The sequence below is a fragment of the Lycium barbarum genome, chromosome 4 (genome assembly GCF_019175385.1).
Source record: "Lycium barbarum isolate Lr01 chromosome 4, ASM1917538v2, whole genome shotgun sequence".
Taxonomy (NCBI): Eukaryota; Viridiplantae; Streptophyta; class Magnoliopsida; order Solanales; family Solanaceae; genus Lycium; species Lycium barbarum.
Genome location: NC_083340.1, coordinates 133,972,341 through 133,986,648, shown reverse-complemented (window position 1 = coordinate 133,986,648; position 14,308 = coordinate 133,972,341). Strand labels below are relative to the sequence as shown.

The 14,308-nt window shown below is 33.2% G+C and overlaps 1 protein-coding gene across 1 annotated transcript; it reads right to left on the bottom strand.

Moving 5' to 3' along the window:
• Positions 1 to 5,118: 5,118 nt before the first annotated feature.
• LOC132636570 (acetyl-CoA-benzylalcohol acetyltransferase-like) lies at positions 5,119 to 6,634 on the bottom strand. The gene has a single exon (XM_060353497.1). The coding sequence runs from the start codon at positions 6,528 to 6,530 to the stop codon at positions 5,199 to 5,201; it is 1,332 nt and encodes a 443-aa protein (XP_060209480.1). The 5' UTR covers positions 6,531 to 6,634; the 3' UTR covers positions 5,119 to 5,198.
• Between the last annotated feature and the right edge of the window lie 7,674 nt (positions 6,635 to 14,308).

The following is a 14,308-nucleotide window of genomic DNA, read 5'->3' as shown; positions in this document are numbered from 1 at the left end:
GTTAAATATATCCCTCTATTTTAATTTATTGATTAAATATATTCTCCATTAGTTAAAGTAGTCAAATATATCACTCTGTTAGTCAAAGTACACAGATATCCCTGAATGAATGAAAAATTCCAAATTACCCATTTAACAAAAATTATTCATGCCCCATCACTTAGACCCGACCCGACCCACAAAATTATTTTCCCTCACCCTAATATACCCCTCTACGCGACCTAATCTGGTTAGTGGATGTCCTTTGTTACAGCATATTCCAACACCAAAGGATGCAATAACTCCCACTGCAAATATTAAACTTGTCATTACAAAGTACAAACCCCATTTTCTTTCCAATCTCACCATTTTGATAATTTCTGCAACATTATGATTTAAAAAAACTGGTTAATTGGTACAAAAAAATAGCAGACACACAAAAAATATGATGAAAAAGATAACTTGAAAAATGAATAAATTATAATACCTCATCTGAATTGATTCAAATTATTGGGTTCTCAAAATGGGTTTTGCAAATGAGAGAGAAAAAGAACTGTTCACTGTTGACAAGAAGAAATGGTGATCTCAAAAATATTATAACAACATATATTAGTACAAGATTTAGTAATTAAAATATTTTCAAAAGTATTTGGTATTTTATTTTCTTATTTTTGCTTCAAATGTTTATTATTATTATTATTATTATTATTATTATTATTATTATGTGGGTCGGGTCGGATCTAAGTGATGGGGCATGGGTAATTTTTGTTAAATGGGTAATTTGGGCTGATTTGAGATTTTCCATCCATTCAGGGGTATATTTGTGTACTTTGGTTAACAGAGGGGTATATTCGACTACTTTGGGTAACATAGAGTTATTTGACCAATAAACTAAAGTAGAAGGATATATTTGACCCTTTTACCTTAAAATGTATGGAAAAATTATTGATTATTGTAAACGCACAAACATAAAAGTGCATTCTAGAGGGACAGAACAGTTGCACTCTTTTTTTTCTTTTTGGATGAGTAATTAATATTGTATTTCTTCTATAAACTATGAAAGAATTCATTGATTACAGTAAATAGTGAAAAAACATAAAATGTCATCTTGGAATATTTTCCTGTGAAATGAAAAATGCCAAAATTTGAAAAAGAAGCATGTTACCCGAGTGTTGAATATCAGTTTGTGCAGTTCAATATCAAATAATTATTGAACTGCAAATCACAATGGTCATTTAACTATCGTTTCTAACACAAAAGTCATTTAACTTTGAGTATACTAACACAAAAGTCATTAAACAACTTTCCGGTGTCACTAAACCACTTTATGGTGAATAACTCATCTTTTACTCTCTTTTTTTAAAAAAACTAATAAATTAAAAATTACTTAAAAAGGTTCAACCCGATCCAAAATTAATTATTACTCTCTCTGTCCCAATTTATATGACACGGTTCGAATTTTGAATCAAAACAGTTTAATTTTAACTGTGAATTTGGGCATGTGATCTTTAAGTTTTTTGAAATAAAAGGTGCATATTAGAAAACTACGTAAAAAAAAAAACTATAAGTCATGACAATTGACAAGTCAAAATATTTAAAAGATATATGAAAAAAATTACGATCAAAGAAACACTTTTTTGAATCTCAAAATCCGAAAGGTGCCACATAAAAAGGGACGGAGGGAGTAAATTTTTTGGGTCGGGTTGAACCTTTTTAAGTAATTTTTAATTTATTAGATTTTTTTTTTAAAAGAAAGTAAAAGATGAGTTATTCACCGTAAAGTGGTTTAGTGACACCGAAAAGTGGTATACTCAAAGTTAAATGACTTTTGTGTTAGAAATAATAGTTAAGTGACTTTTGTGTTAGAAATGATAGTTAAGTGACTTTTGTGGAAAAAAAACGATAGTTAAGTGACTTTTGTATTAGAAATGTTAGTTAAGTGACTTTTGTGGAAAAAAAAATAGTTAAGTTACCATCTGTGAAATTTACCCAATTTATGATGAAGACGAGCGGTGAGCCATCATCTTCAGTGAGAGGAAGATGAAAATGTCTAATTTAATACTGACATTCCACCCAACCCATTTTTTTTTCTCATTCGATATCCGGTACCCGTATTGGAGCCCGACTAATCCGAATTCGCTCTGTGTAGGGCTCATTCGGGGGAAACGCTCCCTACCAAGATTTTTTTCATATCCAAAACTCGAACCTGAAATCTATGATTAAGCGAGGAGCAGCCCATCCGCTACACCACATAATATCCTATATACCCAACCATTCAACACTAGTGTATCATGTTGTAAATCAAATACTAGAAAACTCAACTAAAAAGATGTTATGAGAGAAATGAATCCAGGCCTTGTAATTTTTATACGTTATTGCTTTATTCTGAGACGAGAGTCTATTGGAAACAACCTCTCTACCTCCCAAGATAAGGGTAAGATCTGTGTACACTCTATCCTCCTAACCCCACTTGTGGAATTGCACTGAATATGTTATTGTTATTGTTTTTGTAATTTTTATGATATACGTGGCTAGTAGCTATTGGAGTGTATATTAGATGTTACTGGAGCTGATCCCCTCCCTGCATCTTCTGTCTTCACTCTGTGTTGTTTCAGTTTTTCTTTTGGTTAAATTAGTGAACCCATATGAAATATCTCCTCTTCTAATTTATTGTTTCCATTTCTGTAATATACTTTCCTATTTAGTCTATTTAAAAAAGAATTATAAATTTATATATTTAAATAATTTAACTTGAAACTTCTCTTTTTACCCTTAATGAAATGATTTATAACCATACAAATATCTATGACTTGTTTTAAATCACAAGTTTTGAAAATCTTTCTTTTTTTCTTAGTTTCATGCCTAATCAAAGTATATCACATAAATTGAGACGGATGGAGTACTAGAAATCACTTTATAATGAAGCCTATTGGGTGTGCGAACAAAGTACCACATTGATAACTGAAAAGAAAAAAAAAGTTACTTATAAGGTGTTGGATACTCTTAATGGCGTGAGGCCTTTTTGGAAAACCATGCGGGCTTGGCCCAAAGCGGACAATATCATACCATGTTAAGAGTATCTTTGGACCATTTAGCCCAACAACTGGTATCAGAATCAATAGCTTGGCGGGACGAGTATGAAGATGGCAGAGGGTGGCGTGGGACCCGAGTTAGTGCCTTTGCCCTTCTATGGACCGGTTTACGACCTTTACCCATAGCCTTGAAGACGTATACACAACCTTTGGGCTTCGGTGACCGTAAATACTCTGACGATGTGGGTGACACACAAACATGTTGAATCTCTTGATCAAACACGTGAGTTTTGGAGTTCTAAATTAGTTTAAGCTTTGCTTTTCCAAATTTCAACAAACTGAAGAGTTAGGTTGCTTATGGCTGGGTCTTGTAGACTACCGTGTGATGTCCATTTCTCATTCAGGAAATGCCACGAGGTGTCTCCAAAAGTGTTCCGTCTTGAATTTTATTCCTGCTTAATAAATTCTAAAAAATGATCTTAACTTGAAAAAATACGCTAGGAAAAACTTCTGTTGCCTATCAGACATAAGTTTTAGCTTTTGTCTATAAGACAGAATTTGTGATCAATTGAGCAAGTTCATTGTATTGAAATATCACGAACTTCTGCTTTATAGGTAAAAGCTAGAACTTATGCCTGGTGAGCAGTAAAAGCTTTGCCTCTGTTGCCAATCAGGCATAAGTTCTACCTTTTGCCCGTAAGACAAACATTGTGATCAATTAAACAGATTCACTGTGTTGAAATATCACAAACTTTTGTATTATATGCAAAATTAATTTATGTTCACAACTTATGCCAGATGGGCAACATAAATCGAAACGGAATTCAGATTTGTTGATCCATCAAGTACAAGGCGAGTAGGCCATGAAGAATGCCAAGATCTTACCTTATGTAAACCTCGCACAGAGGTTGTGCAAGAAAAGGGGACTCTTTGACCAAAATAAGCTATTATTTTAGCCAATTCACTAAAATAATACATTTTTTTGAAATTTTACAAAACTAGAATAAACGTATTTCACAGTAACGTGTTAGACATTATTTTATTCAAAAAATTCAACGGGCAAAAAAGTTAAAGGTTAACGGTGTTAAAGGGTAATTCGTTACTGTGAGTAACGTTTTATGGTTAATACGTTACTCTAACGACTCTAAAGAATACAAAATCTAACATTGATTGATCTTAAAGTCGTAACTCAGAGTTACAACTTCAGGCTAAAACGTAACTGACAGTAACGTTTCTACAGAATCCAGGCACGAGCAGTTAAATCCTGCAAAGAATTCTTCAAATTACGAACCCTTCTGATTGATGTAATTAAAAAAAGGTATCGCTTAGCCTTACAAAAAGATACTGATTAGCCTTAAAAAAATATTGATTAGCCTTATTAAAAAAAGTATTGATTAGCTAAACAACACCAGCAATTTTTCAATTTCAAAACAACACCAGCAGTGGGAAATTATATGAGCAGAAGTTAGTTAATTCTCCCTTTCAACATTTTCTTATACATTTTAAAGTGCAAGATGGTTAAGACCCAAAAGAAATTAAAGATACAATGTCTTAAGTTTACAACAATAACTACTGGTAATTAATGCTTATATATCACAGTCTTTTCATATATGAAAATTAAGAAGCAACCATCTTTCATATCTACTGCTTAACGAAAAATATTCCATCTTCTAGAAACAAAACAACAGCTAAATTTGGTCTTCTAGAAACAAAACAACAACTAAATTTGGTCTCTCAATTCACTTCGCTGGAACTAAATTTGTATAAAGCAAAACGGCAGCTAAGAATGGTTTCCATCAAGTTGCAGACTAAGAGACCTTAGCGAATCATATATACTCCATAAAATAAAGCACTCAAATCAGCTAGGATAAAATAAAGAACTCAAATCAGTGGAACATTGAAACCATTAATTAACTATAAAACGTTACTCACAGTAACGTATTAACCATAAAACGTTACTCACAGTAACGAATTACCCTTTAACACCGTTAACCTTTAACTTTTTTGCCCGTTGAATTTTTTGAATAAAATAATGCATAATACGTTATTGCGGAATACGTTTATTCTACTTCTGTAAATTTTCAAAAGAATATATTATTTTGGTAAATTGACTGAAATAATGGCTTACTTTGTTAGAAAATTCAGAAAAGGGACTACAAATGAAAGGACGAAGAAATTAATTAAAGCCTAAAATTTAGCAAAATCCATGATATCCTGGTCACCGACAAAGGAGTTCATGTACGTTTCCTGCAAATCCACTTGCACTGCAATGCCAGTCTCATCTTCTGTATCATACAACCAAAAGATTTGACTATGCCTTGAGCCAAAGTGCATTAAACTTGGTTTTCCCCAACCAAAATCAGCTTTCTGCATGGGAAACCTGCACAAACTTGAGCATGTAAAATGCACAACTTCGCTATTGCCTCCCCATTCTGATCCAGCATAGCTATCCTTGTATAAGTTGACAACCACAGAAACTATCTCATCTGGAGTAGCATTGACACAGTTACTAGCAGTCTCTTGAACTGAGTCTCTTATCAGTTTTACAATGTGATGCAACGACTCCATCTTTGTCTCGTCATCATGTTCAAATCTTATGGGAATTTCGATGATAAAATTTCCAAAAGAGTTCGTAGCATGAGGAAAAGCTGCAACCTTACCGCGCAAGCTAAATGGAAAGGCCATTATAGACCGTTTCAAATGCGGATTTCCAGCTCCAGCTGCACGGATTAGAGACCTCCATAGAAGTGTTGTTATCATCTCAACTCGTGAAGGTTTGAAACTCAAAGCTTCCGTATCAAATTTCTTTCTGAGCTTTGATATTGCAACTTCGTCGAATACAAATTTCCTTGCAATCAACTTAGATTTTGTACGTTTGCCTTCGTCAACAGGATCATCAAGAATGGCGGTTAAATCTTTGGCAGGGAAAAGAGTTCCCAAATTGAAGCTCATGAAGTTAATCTCCTTACAAGGAGTCCCAAATTTGCACACTTTGACCCATTCGTAAATGAATGTGAAAGCCGTGAATCCGTCCATAGCAGGATGTGAAGTGCTAATAGATAGAGCTAGGCCACCACATTCGAACGTTGTGACTTGCACAACCATAAGTGGTGTGACGAATATATTCGTGTCGTCCACTTCCATAATGCCATGAGGCCAAAATGGTAATGCTAGGTCAAGGTCTTTGTGTGCTCGCTCGAGGAAATCGTCAAGATGACAATTGACCGTTGCTTTTATGTAAGTTACACCTTGGTCGAGACACAGAACTGAGGATTCATCTTCTGCGAATCGACCCGCTAAAGGGTAAACATGGGTTAAAACCCTTGACAAGGATTCTTCAAGCTCTTCATTTTTCGAGTTGTTATTACAATGAGGATAGAAAAGAACAAGAGGCATGTGTGCTTTATCAGCCACTTGATCAAAGAAAGATAACTTGTAATCTTGAAGGTGGTCTGGCGTTGGTGATGATGGTTTTATGAGGCTTTTGGACAAGATTTTAACTTGCATTTGATCCTTCATGTCTGATGTACTCAAGTTGTGGTAAGGGAAACACAATGAAAGGACTTTATTAATATAACTAAGAAGGTTATGCTTTCCCTTTATATAGGGATCATTCTGCTAATTTTTTAAGGCACATGGATGTCATTTAAATAAATGCACCGCCAGGACAAGTTATTCTGTCTTTTTGGCGATAGAATTTTTACACTTGCCTATTTTGCACTTTTTCTTTTTTGGAGATAAAATTCAAAATTTTTGGATAGGGGTGGATGGATTCTGTCCATTCACCGCAAGCCTAGATATTTCCATTTTTGTTTTCCGTTAGGTGAGTAGAGTACGAGTGGATGACAGTTTACGTAGGATACATCCAAATGCTATTATATGAAAATTCAATATACCGGAGGGTTCCTCATTTATGTCTGTATAGCTGTATGATAGTCAGGGGTGTTCACAATTTGGTTAAAAATTGATTTAAATTAAAAATTAAAATCAAACTGACTAAATAAACCGATATTTACTTGGATTAGGTTTGGTTTGATTTTGAAATTTAAAAAACCGATAATCTCTGGTTTAGTTTTGATTTTACTAAAAGCAAACCGAATAAAAGACCGAACCAAACCGACAAATTTTATACATAATTTATATATATATATATATAGTTTTTATAAATACTTTTAAATAATTTATATACTTTTTAAGCAAAATTTTATTTATCTCTAATAGGTTAATGAACTTTATATTGTAAGCCGATTTAAAAAAAAAAGAAATCCATGAATTCAAACTCATTTATTCAAAGAAACAACTATATGAGATTTACCTAGCTCGATTTATTTTTTGTATTTCTTATAAACTTTATTCACTTAATTAAAATCATAAATCTTAAGATATTTTCTCCATAATGCAAGAAACTATAGCAATCACAATAAAGGGTAATAACGGATTATAAGTTGGAAAATGATAGAAAATTCTCTCTTAATTGTAGGAAAAAAACATGAAAGAGAGAAATATCGTTAATTTTCTTAAAAATCGAAAAATCGACCCAAACCGAACCATATGTTATATCCCGTGTTTTCGCACATTTGGAAAATTAGAAATAATCTTGACTTTTAAGAAGTAAGGCCATAATTGATTCTAATTAACACATGAGTTGTTTATGAAAGAATATTAATGTGGAAGAGTCGGGGAAGCCCAAGGGAAAAGTTGGAGTTTCGGGAATTATTTTCGGGAATTACAAAATAACATCCGCAACCAATTGGGCTCAAAAAAAATTAATGGAATGGAGGCCCAAATTAAGGGGCATGGCCGGCCAAGCTTTGGCCCATGATCCACATGAATTAGTCATGTGCTTGGTCATGTGACAAGTTAATAAAGGGACCATATTATATTAGTTGTCATCTCTTAGAAGTTTCAAGAGAAAGAAGAAAAAAACCAAGAGCAAGACAAGGAACCCATTTCGGGTTTGGCCATAGAAAATTTACCATAAAAAATCTTGCTTCAAAAATTAATTTCTTGTTGAATTCCTACTAATTCAAGGTCCCTTTGCAACGTGGTGTAGTTGTTTTGGAGGAAGGAGCCATTGGTTCATCAATTTGATCATATACCCAAGTGAAGAAGACTAGAGAAAAAGGTAAGGATTCATTCCTTTTTATTGTGTTATGAAGTCTTGTTGTGTTGTAGTATGTAGAAATGAGTTGAAAGTATAGAAATATGGAAGATTTCAAAGTGGTTTTGGGATATAGTGTCTAGCCGTGTATGCCTATTGTTGTATATATATGGTGAGTTAAAATTATGTTGTATTCTAGTTATGTTTATGGTGGAATTCACATTGGAAAGGAAAGTTGAATAAATTTGGTGGAAGTTGGAATATAGAAGTTGGCCGTGTGGTATGGTGTTGGGAAGATGGCAATGAATTAATTTATTTGGTGTGTTAGTTGAGTTGTAGGAATCCTTGCTCGTAAATGAAGATAAAATGACGTAAGTTTGTATTGAAACGGAATGTAGAAACTTATGTCGCTTAGTACAATTTTATGATATTATGAAAAACGAAGTTGTTAGGTTGCAAATTATGATGATCATGGATAGATTTGGAAGATGGAATCATGTTATGAATATGTATGCCAAAGATTAGAAGTTTTGAATGAATTATGACCTTAGCGGAAAGTTGTATATTATGTATATCGTATGAATATTTTGAATAAATGATATGAAATGCTTCTAAACTATATGGTGATGATCTTGATTAATGATAAATATGAAAACATTGAACTTGGGTTGGAAGTGTGAAGTCGGAATAGAAGTTATCGTAGTATGTCGCAAGGTAGAACTAGTTATGTTATATTGTGTTATATTGTGAGCGTTGTTGTTGTTGGTATTGTTATTGGGTTGTTGTTGATTGTTTTGGGCCGAGTTGAATTCTCGGGGGTGCTATATGTATAGGGGAGGTGCTGCCGAAATTTCGGTAGACAAATGTGAACTTAAGTGAATTCGTAGAATCCATAATTTACAATTGGTAAATGTGACCATTTGCAGATTTCTGACGAAACGGGAACTGAGTTTGGAAAGGTATAAAAAGCTCAAAAGGTATGTAAAGCTATCCAGATTCTTCTCTTGGCATGTCCTAGATGTACTAGGCTTGGATTTACGCCTCGGGGATTATTCTGTTCATCGGAATCCGCGATTGAAATTGTCGCATTTTCATTCAATGGAATTGAACACCTTAAGAGTCCTTTTTGGAGAATTATGCATATTTTCCCCAAATGGTCTAGAAAACTACGGAATGCCCTAGAGTCTTTCTAGGTGACCTCATAAGCATAAAAATGCGTAATTTGAGCCCACCGCCTTGCTTGTCCCGAGGTGGGCGCACCATTCCCGGTTTTACCCTTATTGTACTTAAGGCTTGTTTTCGAGCATTTTTTGAAAGAAATGTCCTAACTACTCTTCTAATTACTAAACAAAAACTGTTTTAAATATTCCATTAAGTCTTATAAATTGTTTTGGCACCCGGAACAATTTCAGAAAGATTATGCTTCTGTAATTCTTTATGACATCCGAACCCCACGTATTATAACTCCGTCTGACTTCATTGGATTTGTTTGTCATTAATATGCCTCATCGAGTCTCTGAAAATATTTATGATATTTTAACTGCATTTAGTTTCTCACTACTCTATTCGTGGATGCCCCAATGTTTCCCACAATGAGCCCGGGCCAAGATATGTTGTCAAGCGTAATCCCCTGCATTGTTCACCGTGCCTCGATGTGAGGGGGCAGGTATACGCGTACATGGGTTTGTGGAGTATGCTGTGCCATGTACGTTTGTTCTGATATGATTTACTATGGCCATCTGATATGACATATTATGTTACGGGGTTATGCCCCTATTCTGATTCTTCTGTGTTGTGGCACCAGCGTCGGGAGGGTGGCCCCGTTCTGTCTGCCGAGTCCCTTGGCAGGGGCCGGATTTGATATGACATATGTTCTGTACACACTCTGCATGTTTTGGAAATATGTATCTGATACTTTGGATTTTCCGTTTACTTTCTGTATGTTCTGCACCAGTTATGATTTTGTTTCTGTAACTCAGGCTTTACATATTCAGTACATATTTCGTACTGACCCCCTTTCCTCGGGGGCTGCGTTTTCATGCCGCGCAGGTACCGACGACAGGTTTGCTGATCCGTCCGCTTAGGATCTCATTCTGCTATTTTTGGAGCGCTCTTTTATTCAGAGCCATCTTTTGGTATAGTCTGTCACTTCTATATATGTATATTCTCGTTCATGGGTACGGCGGGGCCCTGTCCCGTCATATGATTCTGTCGGTCTGTTTAGAGGTCTGTGGACATGTTTGTGGGTTGGGGTCTTTCTGTACAGATATGTGTATGTGTTGTGTTTGGGCGATCCCATTCGCCGCGGCGGCCGGTCCGCATATATTTAGATGTTACTCTGTTGGCCCTGTGTGGCCTTTGTTGGTATTTTCTGCGTGCAGGGTATGTGGGATAGTCCGTAAAACAAAGGAAACTCTGCCGAAATTTTTCTGGAAATTATCTAAATTGGAAATAAAGCCTTGTCGGCTTCTGCTTTATACTAGGATGCGTTTGATACAATTTGAGATAGCATTGAGTAGATGCGTTCGGGTGCCCAGATCGGGCACTAGTCACGGCCTACGGGGTTGGGTCGTGACACCATACCAATGGATATGTATTATATTTGGTTTGGTTTGGTTTTAATAATTTTCAAAACCGACTAGATTGGTTTGATTTTGATTTTAACTTAAAACCGACCCAAATCGATTCATGAACACGCCTAATGATAGTTCACGTGATAGGAATAGGATATATGTCAAAGGTCTTGTATCGTATTTGTAAGATGCTTAATCCATTGATAATCCCCTGAAATTTGGAGTAAATTATTTAGTCACACAAATTATGATTGTTCCATTAAACATCGATAAAAGATTTCTATTAGATAACTTTCGGTTCAAATTTTAAAAAGTTTTTGCGCGTCTTCTCAAGCATCTATTATGTATTTAAGTTAATCACATAAAATAAGTCATTTCCTTTATTATACACATCATCCTCAATTAGAAAACGCCTGAGGTTTTACGGCTTATTGAGGGATGCACATAATTAAAAGAGGTGACATATTTTAAGTGATTAATTTATTGACAAAATGAGCATTTGAGAACGCGCACAAAAGTTTTTCCAAATTTGAAGCGAAAGTGTCTAATAAGAATGTTTTATCATGTGTTTAAGTGCTCACTTAGAACACGCAATAGTTCGAGTATCCAAATGAAATTTGGTGACAAGTTTAAGGGGATCATATGAAATTTTAAGCCTTTTGAATTTGTATGTTTAAGAAATTCAAATTACAGTCTATTTTAATTGAGCACTTGAACTTATGATAAAGTATTTCTATTAGATACTTCCGATTCAAATTTTGGAAAAGCTTAATGTGTGTGTTCTCAATTGCCAATTACATTGATAAGCTAACTACATAAAATATATCACTTCTTTTAATTATACTTATATTGTCCCAATTTATGTGAAGCTATTTGACAGAACACACCGTTAATATAAAAGAAAGCTTTTTAAAGCTTGTGGCGTAAAATAAGCCCTAAAATTTTGTGGCTATATATCCTCTCATTAAGGGTAAGATATAATATTGAAATTAAATTGTTTTAAATATAGAAAGATGTCTTTTTTGTTTTGAACTAACTAAAGGAAAAAAAGTGTCACACAAATTGGGATGGAAAGTACACATGCCTCAATAAACAATACAACCTCAAGCTTTGTTCCAATTTAGGTTAATATGGACTTATAATTAAAGGATATGACATATTTTAAATTGTTAGTTTATCTATGTAATGAAATCCTGAAAATCTGCACAAATCTTATTTAAAATTTGAGTCAGAAGTGTCTAATAGAAAGACTTTATGATTCATTTGGGACAAACTATAATTTGAGTGTCTAATCTTGCATGAGATATACTGATAAGTTTAAGGGGCTGAATGTATTCCGCTTTCTAAAGAGGAGAACGAGATAATTTCATAAACCTCCCTCCACATTTTCCTTCATAAACACTTAGCTTACTCCACTTCCTTTTTCGTTCGAGATATTACACTGACCTTTCTTATTTTAATTTTTTAAACCAAACTAATTTTAAATAGTAGTAAACTATTCCAATTTTACCCTTTTGTAACTTAATTATTCAAAAATGTTTTATAGCACTTCTCTCCCGTTAAAAATCTTATTATATTAAAATATTTAGGCTAAAATTCTAAAACTTTTTGATATATAAATAACATTAGAAACAGGAAATTATGAGAAATCCTGAATCCTAATGTTACTGTAATATTTCTTTGTTCTTGCAATCATGTTATTTGGTTAATAACAATATTTAGGCTAGAAAAGAGCACAATTCTCGTTTTTTTTTTTAAGGAATGAACTCCTAACTTTGGTAAGAAAATTCCTAACCCCTCAAATTTTGGAAACCGTTAGCTTTTATTTTATTTATTTATTCATTCATTTATTTATTTATTTATTTATTATCAGTTCTTTCATTTTATGTCGTTTATATTCAAATATAATATTATTTAATGAGATTGAACTATGCACCCGATATTAGCTAAACGTATCAACTTCTCCTCCGCTCCTCTATATAAACAATTTTGATTATTCTGCTTCGATCTATCATTTGTTATTTGATTTTCACCTCCCAACTTTACTTTAAAAATCAAACTCTCTCCTCAACTATAAGCAATAGTCATTCTCCCCACTTTATCCTATGCAATGTCTATTTTACCCTTAACATTTTCAATCCTTCATCTACGTAATACCTTTTTATATTATATAAAATTTATAGTTTTAACCTAGGTATTTAAATTTTTTATTTAAGTTCATATTATAAGTAGAATAATATATTTGGAATTTATAACAAAATCTAATTACTTTTTATGATTGATATTTTAATATTTACATGCATTAAGAGAGAGAGAGAGAGAGAGAGAGAGAGAGTGTAAAGAGGGAAATTGGGAATTTTGTGCAAAGACTGAAAAATCCCTATTGTAATGAGTTTTTAATGAGGAAAAAGGGTATTTAAGGAAAACATAAAATGAGTACAATGCTAACCTACTAGTCATGGACCAAGCCACCGCACAATGAAGCGAGGACGACGTGGGACACGACAACAACTTTTGGTTCACCTCGCACACGGAGTGCGAGGGACGAAAGGCAACTAATGCTACGTAATAACGCCAGGGCATTAGGTATGCAACACAGGAAACTGACTCCGAGCAAGCCTAAGCAGCGCTTGCCCCACGACTGAGATGGCTACACTCATATTGTAGGTTAGCAAATCCCATATATATTATATATACACGCACACAAACAAACACATACATGCATGCATGCATATACATATTACCTATTATTTTACATATATATGTATATGTATATTTAAGTTTCACTTATCTCTTATTCTCCATTGTCAATATATAAACGAGTGTCATTATGGAATAAATTTTAAATAATAATTTAAATTCATTTACAATATAAATAGATAATCTTTTAGGAATTTGTTATAGAATATATTTTATTAATTAATTTGTATTACCGGCATTGAAATATATTTATAAAGTTATTGTTACCTGTTAATTTTACTTGCATAAATACCGATATTAGAGTTTTGGTTATTATTAATAAAATAAAATTCTTATTCTTCTCATTTATTTTATTATAGAAAAATATTAACTTATATACTCAATTAGAATTTCTTACTTTTTTTTCCGTCTTGAAAATAATATTTATTTTCTTATAGGAAATAAGTTACATAGATATTTTTTATCATGATTTATAAGAAATAAAAGAAAAAAAACCACAAGTTGATAATGTAAGGGTAAAATAGGAATTTTAAAAAGTTAATTAGGATAAAGGGGGGAGAATGACTATTGTTCAAAGTTGAGGGAGGAGTTTGATTTTTGAAGTAAAGTTGGGGGATGAAAATGATTTTTACCCTTTGTTATTTACATTCAGTTTTTTTTTGGTCTATTAAACATCTAAAATTAGTAAATGCCCCTCAAATAACTATGCTTTAATTTTATATTACAGAGATAGATTGCAAGAAAGAAAATTGTAGGAGATAATATAATTTTTTGGTTAAAAGGCAAATAAGTATATAACTACTCTTTACGTACAAAATATTCTCATTTATTTAGATGAATATTACATCTGGGTGTAAAAAATGTGATTGAATATAATGATAAAAAGTACAATTGAATATAATGATATTAATGGATTCCTAAAT